Here is a 15,389-nt window from a genome sequence, read left to right on the forward strand (position 1 = left end):
GTACGTTTATGTGTATGTATATATGTATGTGTATATGTGTATATATATGTGTGTGTGCATGTATATGTTTATATATGTCTGTGTTTACAGATGTATCTTGATATTCAAATATGTGAATCTATATGTATGTGTATATATGTGTATATGTAAACATATATATACATAAATACATGTTTGTTTGTATGTGCGTATGTTTCTTTGTGTGTGTATGTATATTTGTATCTGTATTTATATATATATATGTGAATATATGTATATGTATTTTTGTATGTACTTGTGTATATGTGTGTGGTCTGTTTATGTATATATGTTTCTATTTGTATGTATACATATATATGTATATATATGTACATAATTGTATGTATGTATTTATATATATATTATTTATATATAAGTTTATAAATATTTATAATTTATATATACGTTTATAAATATATATATAATTTATATTTATATATATAAAACATATGTGTATGAATTTATGGATGTGTGTCTATATATACATATATATATATAAATATTTGTATGTATGTATATATGTGTCCATATATAAATAATTTAATATATATATATACACATATGTATGTGTATATTCATATGTGTGTATATATATTAATTTATGTGTATCTGCATGTATATTTGTATACATGTATTCATATAGACATACATATATATATGTATAAACGAATATACACATGACTAATATATGTACATATTCATATTGATATAGACATGTGTACATATCTTTACACAAACACATGTATACATAACTATATACAACTAATACATATAGACATATACACAGAAAAAAATATATACATAAAAATATACATATTCATATAAATGAATATATATACACACAAAGATATACAAACAAAAATAAATGCATATGTATTAACATAAACAAACATATATACATACAAAGACATCTACATTAATTCATTCTACATTTACATAGTGAATGCATACATATATGAATCCATGTATACGTTTATACATTAATATATATACATACACGTCCATGTATATAGACTCACATACATATATACACCTACATAAATGTACATATCTATATACATATACATACATATTTGTTTCTAGACACAGACACATTTATGTATACACATGTATATGTATGTAAGTATCCATACATAAATACACATATATGTGTATATATATACGTACATATATAGATTCACTTTTTATACATTGATGTATATGCAGATATATATATGCATAGCCCTAGACATATACACATAATCATAGATGTATATATATATATAAACATTTACACACATATATACACATACAAATATGAACATATACATGCATATATGTGTATTCATACATGTATACATCAAAATATATTTACATTTACAGATATATATATATACACATACATGTATTAATATACACAAATAAACATACTTATATATCTTCACAGATATATTTCATATCTACAAATATATCCATACATCATATATATATATAAATGTTTATATATACACATTATTGCATAGTACATACATGTTAACATATAAATACATAATGTATACTTGCATACATACATTTACATAGACATATACAAACATATACATGTATAGAATCATTTATATATACAAATATAGATATAAACATATTCTTATACATGTATATACATATTTATTTAAATATAGACACACATATGTACACATGTTTTTATATATACACATCCTAAATATATATATACATTCACATATGTATACACACATATATAGAAACACATCTATGTACACATGTATATACATATATACACATAAAAATACACACATCCATATATATATTTTCATACATATACATACATGGATATACACATATATATTCATTCATATATAGTCCTATATACATAAATGTACAGACACATACATATATGATCATATACATGTACAAATCTAATTTTGTACACAAATATTCCTCAATAAAAATTCATCAATACATATTTCTTTACAATATTCATACATGTTTCTACATACATATTCATGTCAGTGAATACATATTTTTGTAACATTGAATAGGTTATTAATTATTGATTGAATAGGTCATATGGCAGACGCCAAGCGTTTTACTGTGAAATACCAGGGATTGAACCCAGGATCCCCTACATTCAAAGCATGAGCTCTACCACTGAGCTACAAGTCACGGTGCATGTCCACATACATATTCACATATAGCTACATTGAATTATACAGGTAATCATATGTATATATATATATGTATATGTACACATATATATATACATTTATAAAGAGGAATATACATATATCCACAAATATACTTACATACACCTATAAATATAAACATATATATGTACATATATACATACATACATATGTGTGTATAAATACATGGATTTAAACCTATACATACATATATTTGTATACACACAAATAGATATACATACATATATACATACACATACACACATAAACATATACGCATACATATATACATATACTCATAAATACGTACATACACATACATGTACACACACATATACATATATACTTGACACGTAAATATATACATATAAATGGATATGTACTATTACATATACACATACAAACTAACCTATACATACACATACATATTTTATATATACATATATATGTACACATACGTATTTATATACAGAAACATATATTTACACACATATATATGAGATGTAAAAATATACAGATATATTATATATACACATACATACCTACAAATATACTAACATATATGTATACATAAATACATGCTTATTTATATACATATGTGTATATATACATACTTGCACATACAAATATACATACATAAAGTCATCCATAAATACATACTCATACACATATCAATAGACATATAAATATATATGCATACAGATACATATTTACACGTACACATACACAACTATATGTTCAACTAAATATATTCATATATATAAAGTATATATATACATATATATATACATAGTTATATATACATACACAGACATATAAATACTTACATACACAAATATAAATATATCCATACGTATAATAACATACATATATGTGTCTACACACACAAATCTGCATAAACATAATACAAATATATATAGACAATACATATAAATACATATATAATAATATACATAAATATATGTTTTTACATACATATATACACATACATGTATATGCACACACATATATATATATTTATGTACCTATACATACATATAAATCATACATGTATACATACACATGCATACATATATTTACATACATAAATGTATTCATACATACATATGTGTATACACACACACGTATACAAATATATGCATACCTACAGACATATAAATAAATACATACGTGTTTCCTTTCATATATTGATATACGTACACAAATACATATTTACATGTATATGTATACACAACTGTATATCCAAACATATTCATATTTATATAGACACACATTAACATATACAGATATATACATACTGATATATACATACACATATACATACAAATATATTAACATATATATATATGTGTATAGGTAAACATATATCTATGTATATACATGCATACATATGTACATATATACACACACATATATATATACGTACAAATATATACCTACCTATATAAACATACATACATATTTACAGACATATGTATATTTATACATATATACATATTGTCATACATACATACTCATTCGCTTCTCTATAAATACATATAAATATATACTTACACAGATACATATACACATAAAAAGAACTATGTATCTAAACAAACTCATATATATATACATACATATATATGTACACAAACATATATATGTATAATTACATACATAAATTATTCATATATGCACGTTCACACATATATATCAATATATACTTACATAGACATGTATACATACATATATAAACATTCATATATGTGTATACATACACTCATATCCATGTATATATGTGTATATATGTACACATCCATACATATATACACACATATATACAAACTTATATATGTACCTATATATACATACATATATATATACATACAGATATGTATATGCATATACACAACTATATACCCAAACAAATTAATACATATGAATACATATTTATATATTCATAGAAATATAAATTTTCATACTTACATATCCATACATATATGTGTATTAATAGACATTTATGTATTCATATATATGCATACATATACACATATACATACATATATATACATACATGTATATAAACACACACACTTATATATGTATGTATCTATAAATACATTCACATATAATCATACATGCATATACGCACATATATACAGACATACATATATTTACATACATATGTGTATACTACACACATATCTATGTATATAGATACAAACAAAATACATATATACACACACATACATACAGACATACATACATATGGGGCAAATAGGTGGTCAGCCACCACAGCAACAATGCAAGTTCTCCCACTTGGAAGGATGACGGGCCTGTAATTTTCATCATAAGTAAACTTCAACTGTGAGAGACAGAATGCGGAAAAAAATGCAGAAAATACACAATTTATTTGCAAATGATGGTGGAAAATAAGTATTTGGTCAAGAACAAAAGTTCATCTCAATACTTTCTTATATACCCTTTATTGGCAATGACAGAGGTAAAACGTTTTCTGTACATCTTCACAAGGTTACTGGTAATTTGTCCCATTCCTCCACGCAGATCTCCTCTAGAGCAGTGATGTTTTGGGGCTGGAGCTGGGCAACTTTCAACTGCCTCCAAAGATTTTCTATGGGGTTGAGATTTGGCTAAGCCAGTTGAGACTGGCTCGGCCATATATACATATATGTACACACACACGTTATTGTAAAAGCTCAGGAGTGTGCAGCATCAATGTTGACTCTTTCACATTAAACTTTACATACCAGCAGAAGTAAGTAATATACTTTAAATGCCATTTTTGTGTTATTGCCAGACCGTGATTGGCTTCTGGGCTAATTTGGTGCAACAGCGCCACCCAGTGGTTGCACATGGTATCGCAAGGCGATGCCTCACAATTAAGAGCTCATTTCTGTGATTTGTGAATAATAATAATACATTTTCAACTTGTTATATAACTATATTTCCTGTCTCCACTCAGGTCTTCCTCCAACTCCTCATCCAGCGTCCTGCACTCTCTGAGCCGGTACAGCCGGTACCTGGCCCTGCTTGACCTGGACCAGAAGACCCTGCGCTGTCCATTCTACTCCGGCTCGCTGGTCGGCAGGCTGGCGGACCCCAACACGGGCATCAGCAGGGGGATCACCTACCTGCTGCATCTGGAGAGCCGGCTGACGGCGCTGGCCAACCAGGCCCTGCTGTTCACCCTGCAGCCCCGGGCCTCGGCCGCACAGGGACGGGACTTCCTGCTCAGCCGGGGGTTCTGCAGCAGCGAGAATGATCTGAGGGTCATGCAGTTCCTGTCCGACTTGATTAAACGGCACCACGCCGGACGCGGACCGCCGGTCCTGGGATTCTCCTACAGCTCTCTGACCCTCCACAAGAACACGGCTGCTACGTGACGCCCTCGACGAGTGAACGACCTGCTGTGTTAGAATGGGAGGTATTTAGGCGCGATTGAGTCGAGGATACTGGATGGTCCTGCACGAGCGTCGGACCCGTTCAATCCCAACTCTGGAATAGTTGATTCACGGCTTCTGTTTGTTGCTCATCCTGGTAGAAAACCAGGACCAAATGCTGCATTAGTGTATTTATTCAGGGTGTTTTCGTGTCAGCTGCGCTGGGTTTGACCAGAGTACCTCAGCACACGCCTTCGGGTCCGCGGTGCATTTTAAAATACCTGCTGTTTCAGTTAAAACCCCGATCCAAACGAGCCTTCCTCCCCCGCCGTGTGCACCACTGTACCTCAGGGCGACCGTTATTTGTTTACATCATGACAGCGGGGACGGTGGACCGCGTTCCCTGGTTGCCATGACGACCTGGTCGGGTGACCGGATGCCACCATGGCAACCGTGTTCCACGTGAGAGGGGATGCGGAAGTCGTGTGACTCCTGTTAAAATATCTGTAATTCATTGTTTTCTTTTGCTTTGCGGGCGTAAATTTCAAACCGGCAAACACAGCGTGTGTGTGTGAAGCTCTGAGTTACCATGAATCATCCTTCTGTTTATTCACATTATTGTCTCTTATGAACATGTTAAATACACAAGATCATTTTCAAAAGTAATTCTAACAACACAAAAAAAAAGAAATTAAAATGCTGACAGCAGTGATTGAGAGTGGAACAACATATGTGGTCATTTATGTTGCGAAGTAAAGCTACGTCGACGTGTTTGCGTTACTTATTTTTTCATGTTTCCCACTGGCATTCTGGGCAGATGTGCTCTGCAAGAGTAACGCTCCGTCTTCTGCTGCCTCCTGAGTGTGGCGGGTCTTCAGGTCTGGAGGAGCATCAGCTGCAGAAGACAAGTCCACCATTAAAAGCTTTTCTTCAGAGAAATAAAAGAAGCTCTCTAATTGCAATCTGATGAGTAGCACTTGCCATTTTTGGTGCAAATGAAGGTGCCAAGGATCGAGCCTGAGGGGGGAAACCAAACGTCACCAAGGCAGAGGACAGCTACCGGTCCGTAGACAGAACGGGTTTGTTTCAAATAGTCAACAATGTGGGAATTCCCGCTTTTAAAACCATCATTAGAGGAAGGGAGGAGCTGATTGGAGCGTAGGGACTCACAGTCGCGCTGCGATGGGGCCGCCGGCGCCGCCGGGTGGAGCCTATCGACTGACGGGCTGCCTGCGGGAACACGACGCACGACTTCTTAGCGTCCCGATGCATGTGACAGAACGAAGCGACAGATCGGATCCTCGGTCTCCGCCGGCGCTCACAAGCCAGAGCAAAGGGCAGCGAAGGCGCCGAGCGTTGGCGGTAAAAGGCAAGCTAAGGGTAAACGTCACTCACTGGTCGCAGCCGCTCTCTGAGGACGACGGCGTTTGCACAACGGACCGCAGGAAGGTCAGGGCGTCGTCCCCCTCTGAAGAAACGAGACAGAAACACACATTTCTGCGGTTTTCACGCAAACAGCCTGATGAGGTGGTTGCTAGCAACTGAATAGAGGGTTGAAAAAAAATCCAACATCAAAAATACTCCAAAAAAAAGAAAGAAATTATTTAACATGCGCTGCACAATTCTCTGGTAAGCATTTGAGGAAGAGCCAATGTTTGCTAACAACATCATGCGAGAAGAAGTTCTTTACACAATGTTTTTTTTTTTTGAGCACTTTTGGTGTTGGATTTTCTCTCTTGATCCAGAGTTCATCCCTAACTGGCCAGCAAATGTGCCCGTTTTTTTTCCTTTTTCTAGTTTTTGCAACGACAAACTGAGACGTCCTGTTGGTTTGGTTTGTTTGACCGTGAGAGGCGGCTCCTTGTGGGATTGGAAAAAAATAAACAACTATTTAATTAAAATGTATTTAATTTTAGTTCGTCAAAATGTCATTTTAAATTTGAAGATTATGGCGATCGTGTAACATTTAAATAAAATGTGTTATAATATTTTTGTCACTCTTTCTACACGCAGCTGCTGTTGGTGGATAATTTAAGTTCGGCTTTGTTTTTTTCCTAAATATGAGGATTCAAATAGACATGGAGTATTTTGCTTCAAAGTAACCTTCAACCCATGAGTTCAAAATATTTTGTCGCAAGCAGAAATGTCATTGTATTTTCTCTGCAGTTGTTCATTGATTTTAAAAAAATGGAACACAATTTGTTTACAAAAAAAAACTCAAGAAGGTAATATGGCGTGTTCACTTTCCATTTCAAAAAGGTTGTGTGGCTCTCAGTGTTTTCTTTACTGTGGGGAAACCGAAAGACTCTTTGAGCGTTAAAGGCTGCCGCCTCCTGACTAGTCTAAAAAAACATGAGCCGCTGGTTGAACGCCGGTGACGAAGGAGAACATGAAAATAAAACCTTGTTTTACGAGGTTTATGAGTCGCAAACCCTCTCGAAGGTTTGGACAGAAACATGGCATCGGTCAGTCATGATGCTTGTTTCTCTGGCAAACTCACTAAACTGCAATCCCACCAAAACTAACCTCGGCAAATATAACGGTGGTGAGGCCCGGTTCGGGCTATCGGACGAGAAAATGGCCCCTTTATCTAAGGCACGACATGGCGGTGCCAGAAATACAGAAACAGTTCCACTAAAGCTCACAGATTATTTGAATGTCCTTTTTGCATTAGCTCTATAACACTGTAAAGTATGCATCTGTAAGATTGCAAGCGGGACATCCTTACAGCATAACATTGTTTTCACATTTCATCATATTTTAGCAAATTAACAAAATGGGGGAAATCTACCAGCCATCATTGTACTTTGTTACAATATATGATTAAAACATACAAACAAACGATCTGCACTGATGGGTGTTCCTGCATCTGTGACCTTGAAATAGACCAAGACTGATGGTTGGAGACACTGCATTGTGTTACTTCAGAAAAATGAATCTCAAAGAGGACAGAGACGTTCCCTCACCTGCAGACTTCACCATCTCCTGCTTGATGTCCACTAACAAGGAGCTGAAGCGGCTGCCGCTGGACAACAGACTGTCCCACAGCCACCGCAGAGCCCACACGTTCTCCTGCGAGACCGAGATCAGGGAGATAAAAACCCGTGTTGACCTCGGCTTTCTACAAAGGAATTTAGCTATATTTTAGCTATATTTTAGCTATATTTTGAAATGATTTAAACAAAACTCAAGTAGACTAATATGACATTTCAATGCCTCTTGTTATAAGTGAATCCCTTTTAAAGAAATACACCTCTTTTTGCATTTCACTCTTGAAAACCAGAAAGTTATATATCTTTATGTTCACAAAGTATATAAGCATTGATATTTTGAATGTTTTGAACGTACCTTGAATGTGTAGAGCACAGGGAGGAGAGGATGGAGAGTCCCCTGCAGGACTCTGAGGTGCAGAGCCCCGGTGACCAGAAGCAGCAGGGCCTGATCTGGATACACCTGCAGACACACAAACACCAGCCGCCGTTCAGCCACGTTCCCTGTGCTTTTCACAGGAGCTCTGAATTCCGGCCCGACGTCTGTACCATCTGAAAGAAACGCGGGATCTGGATGTTGGAGCCCAGTTCGTCCTGCAGAATGGAAGTCACCACAGCCTTTGAGTCCTGGAGGGCCGGACGGAGAAGACACGGGTTAAAGCGTGCACTAAAATCAACATCAGTCGTGAGTCCGGGAGTTCAGAAACAAGGAAAACATACATGTAGAAATTCCAGGCTGGGAGCCGGGAGACAGGGCGCGTTGACAACATTCAGCAGGTGGACCCAACAGCCAGACTGCAAGAGGACACACACCTTCAGACACACTCGTGCGGACCTTTCACATGGCTCGCTTTTAGCGACCGGAAAGTGAACGACACCATTGACGTCAACGCTCGGGTCTGAATCCTGATTTTCAGCTTACCGAAGTCATTCTGGATTCTGGATGACCCCCTTCAGAGGGAGGGGATTTACATCGCCATGGCAACTTGTGCATCACACCTTCCTGGGCTTTTTTTTAAGGTGCGATAACAACGTACGGAACCGCGACCGACGAGAATGCGCTCCGGGAGTTTGCACTTCTACACTTACATCAGCGTAGACAGCCAGCGAGGATCTGTGAACCCTGAGGGCGAACCTGACCAGCTCGGCCCGCCTCATCGGCTCGGCTCCTGGAGGACCAGAACGGGGCCTCGTGTGAGAACGGACACAATGGCGACGCTTAAGACAGACGACTAAATCTGCGCCTGACCTTCCACCGGCTCCCACGCGGCCTCGGAGAAGCAGGGCTGAGCGGCCGGGCCGACCGTCAGCCGCGGGGCCGTGGCTGTTTTGAAGACGTGGAGGTAGAGGAGGAAGAGGTGCGGCGTGAGGCGCGAGGCCGGGCTGTTGACCGACGGGAAGAAGCCGTGCAGAGCCGACGTGAAGTCGCCCTCCAGGCACATGAAGAAAGGGATGAGGTCCTGCACCTGCTGGAAGCTGCCAACGACAAAAACAACAATCTGCAAAGTTTCAAATCCGTCGGCCGGTGAAAACAAATTATACTGATTTCAGATATTCAGAGACAAAGTCCATTCGATGAAGACGTAAACACAATATTATCAGGGATATTCACACAACGTTCATTGCAAGGTTCCTCTCAATGAAAATAAAAAGGAAAGTTCACACACTGAGGAAAACAAATAGAAATAAATGAATTATCAACATTATTTTCGCTGAAAAATAAAAAGGCCCGTTTACTGGATTGACGTTCACAAAAATACCTGAATATGAGACGGGAAACCATGAAATACACTCACAGTTTGGGTTGATCCGTCTGGACGACGCGCAGGTACCGACACAGCTCTCTGTACCTGCAGACACACACACACACACACACAGTGTGTGTCGAGGTGAGGGCAGCTTTCAGAGGGACGCTGCCACCTTCAGGTTTTAGATGTCATGATCAGTGTGACGTCCAAGATCTCTGACTACAATATGGATTTTCTTACGGCAGCAAGAAATCTCTCTTTCAAGAATAAATCTAAAGAAGTCGGATCCGACACGGGAAATATCCGACTTGGACACCAATCATGTCGCATCTCGGTCAACATTCGCAACCTCATATCGGTTGTATAATTATTCTCTGTTGAGACAAGTCCAAAGGACAACCGCAACTTAACCCATTCATCATTAAGGTGTGTGTGTGTGTGTGTGTGTGTGTGTGTGTGTGTGTGTGTGTGTGTGTGTGTGTGTGTGTGTGTGTGTGTGTGTGTTTTTGGACCGGCTACCTGCGCTGCTGCTGTAACCGTTCTATCCTCAATAAGACCACGGCCATCTGCTCGTTGAGGACGTCCCTCTTGCCTCGGTCTTTGCGAACGCCCGTCACGTTCTGGCCTTTCAGCACCGACACCAGGAGGATGTCGTCCCAGGGCCGCACACACAGGCTGCGGGCGGACAAACGCGGGGCTTTGAGAACAGCGCACACACACACACAGGAGAGGCGTGCACGTCCCACGGCAAGATCTGGAGACACACCTGGTCCTCATGTTCTTTAGCTCCGGGAGGCAGCAGACTTTCTTGTAAAAATTCTGCAGTTTCTGAATGAAGTCTGTCGTGAAATCAGACAGAACCATCTGTCTCTGCAATGATGCTACCACCCTGGGAGAATTCACACACACACACACACACAGCATGGATGAGAAAATATCAAAATAAGGGGGTTACAGTGGGAAGTATCTGCGTGTACCTTTGCAATAAAATCATTTTGGCCTGAGCAGCATTTGCCACCGGAGAGGACAGGAGGAAAGCCCTGCAGAAAGAAGAACAGAAGAGCGCAACTAAACAAACTTGATGTGGAGCAGCATACAACCACGTGTGTGTGTGTGTGTGTGTGTTATCATATACCCTGTCATTTGAAAGTGCCGGGTAAACTCTTCAGCGGCTCCCAGCCTCAGGATGGCTGCCGCTCTGTCATCCAGTTTGTCCGCTTTGGTCAGAAACAAGGACACACACTCAAACACAGGTGTGTAACTGCAAACAGAGAAGCAGGTTGTTATGACACCGTCCTCTTCATACACACTCAAAACTGCATCTGACGGTTCTCCTTAACATAAATCTGCAAACCAGGTCTTGTGTTTGCAGGATATAAGAAGTCGGTATGACGATCACGATGATTAAATCATATTAACATTTATAAACCTAACATGTGACCCCTCTGATGCGGCTCCCTGTGGCTTTTGAAACTAATGATTGAGTATTTAATTCAAGTGTATTTTATTTTAGTTTGTTCATTTTTAAAATGTCATTCTAAATTTGAAGACGATGGCGATCGTGTAACATCTCAAGAAAACCTGCTCAAATATTTTTTTACTGCTCACACCAGTAGAGGGACGGTGGTTCAGGTTTGCTGCCGTGGATCTTTTAAGTTCACCTTTTTTTCTTAAAAAATACAATAAGGACTCAAATAGACATGAAGTATTTTGCTTAAAAACAACCTTCAACTCAACGTCTTTCTTTTTGAGTGTTCAAAATGGTTTGTCGCGTGCAGAAATGTCATTTCATTTTCTCTGCAGTTCATCGGTGTAAAAATTGCAACACATTTTGTTCATACATAGCGTGAAGGCAAAAAAAAAAAAAGATTATGCGCCGTGTTAATTCATTTTACATTTGAAAGGGTCGTGTGGATCCCGGTGTTTTCTTTACTGTGGGGAAACGGCTCCGAATGGCTCTTTGAGCGGTAAGGCTGCCGAACCCTGGTCTCAACCAAAGTGTTTTCTGCCTGCGCTGTGTGAATCTGTGCACGAATGATCACGTTCACCCACTCGAACACGACGACCTCCTGGTTCGGCAGACCCTGAGTGTTCAGGATTAACCGCTTGCCCTTGACGAAGGAAGAATACTGCACGGACAGCTCCGTCCTGAAGACCTGCAGCATTGTTTCTGGAAGAAGACAAACGGGAGGAGATAACTGCCCGTCCCCAGACACGCAGGCGTCTCCTGGACTCGCGGCAGTACCTGCGTGTCGGAGATGACCGTCTATTTCCGACAGCGTGAGATTGAAGCTCTTCAGACCTCCGAGCAGCGCGCAGTTTCTGAGGTTGTGCCAGAACGGGCTCTTTTTGTGGCTGTTGCAGTGACACACGCTGCCGACGGTCCACATCGCACACTGAACACACAGATTCAAAAAAGGCAAATGGTCATCCAGCGTGAGGTTGCAGTCATTCATCAGTGCAGCTGCAAGTATCCTTTTTTCTGAACTAGAAGCCGCTACTTTTTCCACAGGCTTTGAACCCTGCGGCTTTAACAACGTTGCAGCTAATTGATGGATTTTTTTGACCTAACGAGCTGCACGCCGCTAAAACATTTAGCCTGGTCACATCGGACCCATTAAATGATCGTGAAATTCTGCCGCCGTTCAATTCTGACACTGAAGAAGAAGACTTTAACAGTTTTAGCGCGCAGGAGGAAGACCAAGATAATCAGCTGGAGGAGGACAAAGGAAATGGGTGGACTTTTCCTTATCTTATTTATTATTCATCTTTTTCATCAGCTGTGTTGCAGGTACTGTTAGGAAAAAAGCATTTCCAGTACATGTTTGTGGACGTTACCAGTATGTATTTAAGTAACTATTAATTAATGTCATGTTACAACATGGGCACCTGCGGCTTATAGACAAAAGCGGCCTATATATGTACACATACACTCATTTACCGGTAGTTAGTTTTACCTTGTGCGGTTTATATTCAGGTGCGCTCAATAGTCCGAAAAATACGGTAAATTACGCTATAAGAAAGGAGCGAAAAAGCAAAGAGTTGATCATCGGAGTTTAGCAAAAAGTTGTATGAGTTCTAACTCTTTTGACCAAAGCGGCTCGAGGGCCCTGCAGCACTAAGAGGTTCTCCAACTTGAGGCAGGTACTGCGAGATGGAAGACGATTCAAATCAATGCTGATACACTTGGCCAAAAACAAATCTGATGTGACATTTTTAAATTCTTGTCGGGGTGAGCCTCACACTAAACAAGTACTTCCTGTACTGCCAGGATATTAAAGGTTTTGACAAGAGGAGCCTTTAGAAAATTCTTTAAAAGCGTGATGATGATTTTTTTTTCAATTGCACGCAACGCATTTTCAAAGTGCGTTTGCCTCGTCTGCCGGTCCACCATCCAAAACCCAAGAGAGGAAATGTGGAGCGGCATTTTCAGACCGTTCATAAAAACGAGCCATCAGGTCGTGACAAAATGTGCGGAGTTGAATTGTGTAATATGAGTTCATTCAGTTATGCAAGGTACACCAACATGTATTGTACATATAGAGAATTCTTAATATATCTACAAATAAATATATGCTTTGCATTTTTTTAGTAGGTAGGTCATTTTAACTTGGACATTTTGTAAGTAGCTCGCATGCTGAAAAAGTGTGTGCATTCCTGGTCTATGGTAGGACATGTAAGAATGCCATAGAAAGCCCTACTTATTTTTGGACTCATTAATTCAAAGTCTTCAAAAAATCCTCAGTGACCCCGTTTGAACTTTGCTATCTTGACTAATCCAAACAAACAAAACTATGGGTATTGATGGACCTGAGAGAGACCTGATTAATTGCCTCTGCAGAGGTGTCCGGTCTCGGTCAGCGTGTCTCGTGAACACGTACCGTGGACGCCGGTTTGTCGCAGATGTAACAGAAGCACTGGTCGCAAAAGAGCTGGTTTCCGGTGACCGGACTGCTGGTCTCCTGGTCTGTAGCCCTGAAAAAGGGAAAAACGCAGGGTTATTACTTCCACGGCGGGCGGAAAGCGGCGTTTGCCTGTCATGGGTGGAAGCCGACTGACGTGAAAGGATGGATGGGGCAGTCGTAGCGAGCGTGAGGCAGCACCTCAGCGCGGCGGGAGAACGTGACCACCAGGTCTTCGTCCGCCGAGCCCAGAGGCAGCACGCAGTCTGAAAGACAGCAGGACCAGAGGTTATTCGCGGCCTACAATCCCACGACACGCAGGGGGCAGAAACAACGAAGGACGTTACCGCTCTTCTTCACGTCGTCCACCTCCACGATGAGAACGGAGGACTCGCTGTGAGACAAGTCCTTTTCACAGTCTTCATCATCGCTGAGGATGATGATGTCCCTCTTGTCCACAGCAGTGCACATCAGGTACGTCTGGAGGCAGAGACAGGAATACCATCACACATTGGATTACACAGGTGATCAGCTTTAAAGAGCATGTGGGAAAATGCAGAGGATCTCTACAAATAATCACAGGAGCCTTTTAGAAACGTGTGTGGTGTTTTTTTTGTCAAGTAACTTCCGTAAAATGTATCAGAAAAATCAACTTGGGCGGCGTCCTCCTATTTCCTGAAAAGATGGCACTGTACTACATCAACAACCGGTGTAAAGGGCTGTTAAAAATGAATATTTCTTCTCAAAGGTGGTTGACCAACAACAAAATAAAGTCAGACACGTTAAAAATCAAGAGTTTGTGATGAAACTAGCTGCGTTATTCAGTATTAAACTCGGAAACACTTTCCAATCTGCGCTGATTGAAGAAAACACCTGATTTACTTCCATTTCTAAACGTCTAAATCATCAATGTTTACTCTCTTTCTCTTTGTTTAGTCAAAAAATAGAGATAAATGATGATATGTTTTAAATGTCTTACCTCTGTGTTCCCTCTGCTCAGAGTTAGTGAAGGCTTTTGGCGCCCGGCGTCCTCAAATCTTCGTCACCAGACACGACACTTCCGTTTTCTTCTTCTTCGCGTATTTTCTTCGGTGCTTTGTAAACGCTGCACCGGTGCTGCCCCCTGCTGGACGGGAGTGGAACTAGAACTCTGCCCACGACTAATATTTAT

The 15,389-nt window shown here is 39.4% G+C and overlaps 2 protein-coding genes across 3 annotated transcripts in view; one reads left to right on the forward strand and one right to left on the reverse strand.

Annotated features, from left to right (window-relative positions):
- The window catches only part of smcr8b (Smith-Magenis syndrome chromosome region, candidate 8b), a 17,441-nt gene extending 11,154 nt beyond the window's left edge, over positions 1–6,287 (forward strand). For both annotated transcript variants that reach the window (XM_086157586.1, XM_086157588.1), the window contains exon 6: positions 5,161–6,287. In XM_086157586.1, coding sequence (XP_086013712.1) covers positions 5,161–5,581 — 421 coding nt within the window. In that variant the 3' untranslated portion in view covers positions 5,582–6,287. The remainder of the gene's footprint in view (positions 1–5,160) is intronic.
- On the reverse strand, positions 6,165–14,694 carry LOC147229096 (uncharacterized). Its single transcript, XM_086157589.1, has 20 exons — positions 14,566–14,694; positions 14,376–14,484; positions 14,198–14,291; positions 12,562–12,712; positions 12,369–12,486; positions 11,452–11,577; positions 11,294–11,356; positions 11,083–11,205; positions 10,836–10,991; positions 10,365–10,418; positions 9,818–10,044; positions 9,658–9,737; positions 9,289–9,363; positions 9,118–9,195; positions 8,927–9,031; positions 8,545–8,650; positions 6,974–7,046; positions 6,749–6,808; positions 6,560–6,595; positions 6,165–6,473 (listed from the first exon to the last, which is right to left on the reverse strand). Exons 1-18 carry the CDS (start codon positions 14,687–14,689, stop codon positions 6,790–6,792), a joined length of 1,881 nt encoding a protein of 626 aa, XP_086013715.1. The 5' UTR covers positions 14,690–14,694; the 3' UTR covers positions 6,165–6,473; positions 6,560–6,595; positions 6,749–6,789.
- Positions 14,695–15,389: the final 695 nt, after the last annotated feature.

The sequence above is a fragment of the Fistularia commersonii genome, chromosome 12, assembly GCF_037954325.1.
Source record: "Fistularia commersonii isolate RoL2024-O1a breed Wild chromosome 12, RoL_Fcom_v1.0, whole genome shotgun sequence".
Classification (NCBI taxonomy): Eukaryota; Metazoa; Chordata; class Actinopteri; order Syngnathiformes; family Fistulariidae; genus Fistularia; species Fistularia commersonii.

Coding starts and splice junctions, on each gene's coding strand:
- LOC147229096 (XM_086157589.1), bottom strand. CDS start 14,689: ATGTGCACTGCTGTGGACAAGAGGGACATCATCATCCTCAGCGATGAT. Junction 10,419..10,835: donor CGGTTACAGCAGCAGCGCAG/GTAGCCGGTCCA, acceptor GTGTGTCTGCAG/GTACAGAGAGCTGTGTCGGT. Junction 7,047..8,544: donor GGAGATGGTGAAGTCTGCAG/GTGAGGGAACGT, acceptor TCGTTTCTTCAG/AGGGGGACGACGCCCTGACC.